The sequence below is a fragment of the Myotis davidii genome, unplaced genomic scaffold (assembly GCF_000327345.1).
Source record: "Myotis davidii unplaced genomic scaffold, ASM32734v1 scaffold1509, whole genome shotgun sequence".
NCBI lineage: Eukaryota > Metazoa > Chordata > Mammalia > Chiroptera > Vespertilionidae > Myotis > Myotis davidii.
The window spans coordinates 141555-145595 of NW_006299480.1; the positions used below are offsets into that span (position 1 = coordinate 141555).

General features: G+C 59.1%; 1 protein-coding gene across 1 annotated transcript in view; it reads left to right on the forward strand.

Annotated features, from left to right (window-relative positions):
* The first annotated feature begins 1905 nt into the window (after nucleotides 1-1905).
* LRRC24 (leucine rich repeat containing 24) overlaps nucleotides 1906-4041 on the forward strand; it is a 2930-nt gene continuing 794 nt past the window's right edge. The window contains exons 1-4 of the mRNA XM_006775149.2: nucleotides 1906-2073; nucleotides 2205-2483; nucleotides 2638-2806; nucleotides 3456-4036. Coding sequence (XP_006775212.1) covers nucleotides 1906-2073; nucleotides 2205-2483; nucleotides 2638-2806; nucleotides 3456-4036 — 1197 coding nt within the window. The remainder of the gene's footprint in view (nucleotides 2074-2204; nucleotides 2484-2637; nucleotides 2807-3455; nucleotides 4037-4041) is intronic.

A 4041-nucleotide genomic window follows, 5' to 3' on the forward strand; every position in this document is an offset into this window, starting at 1 on the left:
GTCAGGTGAGGGGGCGCCCGAACCAAGGTCAGCGGGCATGGGGCGGGATCGGGGCCGTCCACTACACGCACTGAGGACGTGTGACCTGGCGGGACCACGCCCTGCCCTGAGTCGCCCAGAACAGACCCGTGCTCTGGGGACGCAGGCGAAGCCTTGGGGTACCTAGGTGCCTGGCTCGGTTTTCATTCTGCGCCCGATGGGGTCGCAGGGCTTCACCCCAACCCCCAACCCTCACCCCGCGCAGATGGGCGCCCTGGAGGCAGTGTCAGCCATCTCGAAGCCTATGCGTGACGCTGGGGATTAGGGTTTGTCCGCCGAGTAAAAGGATTTGTGTGCGGGCCTCCCAGGCTCTTCCCGCCTGGGCCCTCATCCTTGCCCAGCTGGCCCTGTGACATGGATCCGCATCTAGGGGTGCCTGTATGAGCAGCAGCGCCCTGAATCCCGAGGAGGAAGCTAAGAACCTTCTCTACTGGAGAGGCCTTGCTCCTGGAAGATGGGTGTGGGCAAGCCCTTTCGCTCAGAGATGAGTGCCAGGGGCCAAGAGAAATCCCCTGGCTTCTTGGGGCTCGCAAACGGCCTGCGACACCAAGGAGCTGCCTCTGCCTGGGCCAAAGCTACTCCATTAAAACTTTTGCTGTGCCTACTACATCTCTAGTGACTTTAAATAATCACTTTAAGGCAAGATTTAAACAACCATTAAGGCCACCTAGTTCCTTTCTACAAGACTCACTCTTGATAGTGGAAAACCTGGTGAACGGGGGGTGCTCAGAGCAGGTACCACTTGAGGTGGAGCCTGAGGCTGGGTGACAGCCAACCCTCTGCCCTGCCACCCTGGTTGGTTTCTCAGCCCAAGTCCCCACCTTTAAAATTGGACTCCTTGTGCCTGGAACTAGATCCAGACCTTCCCGTCTCTCTAGGATCACAGCTGCATGTGCATAAATCCACAACACACTACATTCCTTCAGTCCAGAAAGTCACTGTTGAAACTATACTAGAAACCCAGTTGGTGGCCCAACCATTCCAGGGCCCCACTGTCCCCCAAAAGAGGCATCTTTTGGGGAGCCAGCATGGAGAACACAGGTCCATAGCTTGGGAAATGTTCTTCCCTATCATTTGCTTCATCATCCTACTTTCTAACAAGTGCCCAGAGAACAAACCCTCATTCCAGTAAGCTGTTCCACCCACCCACCCCACTCCCAGGGCAGAAACAGGGGCAGGACAAAGGAGGGCCTGGGTTTTTCTGTGGCTCTTGACTCAGACTCTAAGACCAGTTCTGCCCTGCCTTCCATCAAGTGACCTTATCCAGGGGGTACAAAAGGGACCCCTGCTCTGGGCCTTAGAAGATCTCATGCCAGTCCCCGGAGAGCAGAGTCCAATGTACAAGGGGTGCTATTTGCGCATCCCCCTCTGGCCCAGGCTTGGGAACAGCCCTGGACTTCACCACCGAAATGCTCCCAAGCCTGTATCACCATACGTGACACCAGCCTCAGTCTCTTGCAATGTAGGTCCAGAGTGGCTAGTTGGGAGGGTGTAGAGGGCGGTGCTACCTAGACAGACATGCACATGGCTGGGCAGGAAGCCTCCGTGCCAGGCAGAGATGGAATGAGGAGAGAAGGGGACAGGGTGGGCTGTCCCCATGTGGCCTGTGTGCAAGACAGAGGACATCAGAAATTCAAAACTGGAACCTCATGTCCCAAATCCTTGACTGTTTTCGTTAAGAAAACGTTTTATCAGTTTCATAAATTGATTTATAACTTTTCAAACATTAGACATGGTGTGAGCTTCCATCCATGCTCTTCGCTGACTCTCAAGTGTTAGGGCAAGGCCTTGCCAAACTGTTTCAGGAAGTGCTTCCCATCTGGGGCCCCATTGTAGCAAAGTTGGTGAAGAGGTTGGCCTCGGGAGATGGCCTCCGGGACCCCGGCACTGCTGCTGCTGTCGCTGCTCGCTCTGCCCAGTCTCCCGCCCGGATCCACCAGCTGCCCGGCTGCCTGCCGCTGCTACAGCACCACAGTGGAGTGTGGGGCCCTGGGGCTGCACGTTGTCCCACCAGGAATCCCGCCTGGAACACAGGTGGGAACTGTGTGGGGCTGCGGGTGAGGAGGGAAGGGTGTGTGAGCATCCCGGTGGGTAGATGGGAACCTTAGTTGGAGAAACACTCCCTCAGTGGGGTAAACACTGCCTGCCCTCCCTCTGGCCTGCAGACGCTGTTCCTGCAGGATAACAGCATCTCATGCCTGGAGCTGGGCATCCTGGCGCCCCTTGCAGCCCTTCACAGTCTCTACCTGCACAACAACAGCCTTCGCACCCTGGAGCCAGGCACCTTTCACTCGCAGTCGCGCCTGCTGGAGCTCGCACTCACAGGCAACCAGTTGCGAGGCCTGCGCCTGGGGGCTTTTGCAGGCCTGGCTCAGCTGCGCATACTCTACCTGGCTGGTAACCAGCTGATGCAACTGCTGGATTTCACCTTCCTGCATCTGCCGGTGAGGGGTGCGGGGAAAAGGGCAGGGATCCTCCTGTACTGTCAGCTGCTGAGGGGCTGGAGTTGTGAAGGGGACAAAAGTCAACCAGCCTAGCCTGGTAAGGAACATATCTCCTAGGGCCCCTTTCCCTGATGATCTGCTGTCCTTGCTTCAGCGACTGCAGGAGCTGCACCTGCAGGAAAACAGCATTAAGCTGCTGGAGGACCAGGCCCTGGCCGGGCTCTCCTCACTGGCACTGCTGGACCTCAGTAGGAACCAGCTGGGCACCATCAGCCATGAGACCCTGCAGCCCCTGGCCAGCCTGCAGGTCCTACGCCTCACAGGTACCTCTTCTGGAGCAAGGGGTCTCAAGCAAAGATATCAAGCCACAGTGCTGGCATTAGGGAGTAGGCCCAGTTATTTAGGACAACCCAATGGCAGTGGCTCAAGAGCTGTACACCCCCAGGGCAGCTCTGAAGGGCCACACCACTACCAGCAACCACAGCAGAATGCTGCCAGGAATGGGGGTGTTGGTAGGGGCACAGCTCAGAGAATTTCTGTAAGGAAGACAGAAAAGGTACAAGTCTCTAAACAGAGTAGACACAGTTGAGGGGCTTGCACACTTTGGGGCCATCAGAGGGCAGGTAGGTAGAAACTAGAAAGATGGGGGCATTTCTAGGAGACACCACCCAAGAGACAAGGCTGACAGTATTTGCAAGGTTTTAGTGGTGGTGAGAGGTTTATGTGGACACCAGGGTTCCCCCCAAATAGTGGGACTTGGCGGGACAAGAGACTGCCTTGATATCGTGAACTGAAGGCGCCAGGGAAGAGTCGGCCCACACTCTAAGGAGCTTGGCAGGGGTGGCAGGGGTCCCTGACTCTGTGGGAGGCAGGCAGTGAAGGGGCTCCTGCTCTGGCCAGTGGAACCCCAAGGGCACAGGCTGTGGTCGCCGCTGCCCCTGGGCTACCTGCTCACCGCTGCTCTGTCCACAGAGAACCCATGGCGCTGTGACTGCGCGCTGCACTGGCTGGGAGACTGGCTCAAGGAGGCGGGGCAGAGGTTGCTCGGCTCCAGGGACAGGAAGATCGTGTGCGCAGAGCCTCCCCGCCTGGCCCTCCGGAGCCTCCTGGACGTCTCTGGCAGTAGCCTCATCTGCATCCCACCTTCTGTGCACGTTGAGCCGCTGGAGGTGACAGCCAACCTGGGTGAGAACCTGCGGGTTGCCTGCCAGGCTTCCGGCTACCCGCAGCCCCTGGTAACCTGGAGAAAGGTGGCCCAGCCTCGCGAGGGACAACCACGGGCCCAGGCCCTGCCAGAAGGCGGGGTGCCGGGCCCAGGCGGGCACGGAGCCTCCGACACGGGCAGCGGCATGCTCTTTCTCACCAACATCACCCTGGCCCACGCCGGCAAGTACGAGTGCGAGGCCTCTAACGCCGGCGGCGCCGCTCGGGTGCCCTTCCAGCTCCTGGTCAACGTGTCCCAGCAGCAGCTGCAGGGGGCGCCCCCGCCGGCGGCCGTGGGCCCCGCGCCCCTGCCCGAGGCGAGCAGCATGGCCTTCCGCGCCCTGGGGCTGGCCAC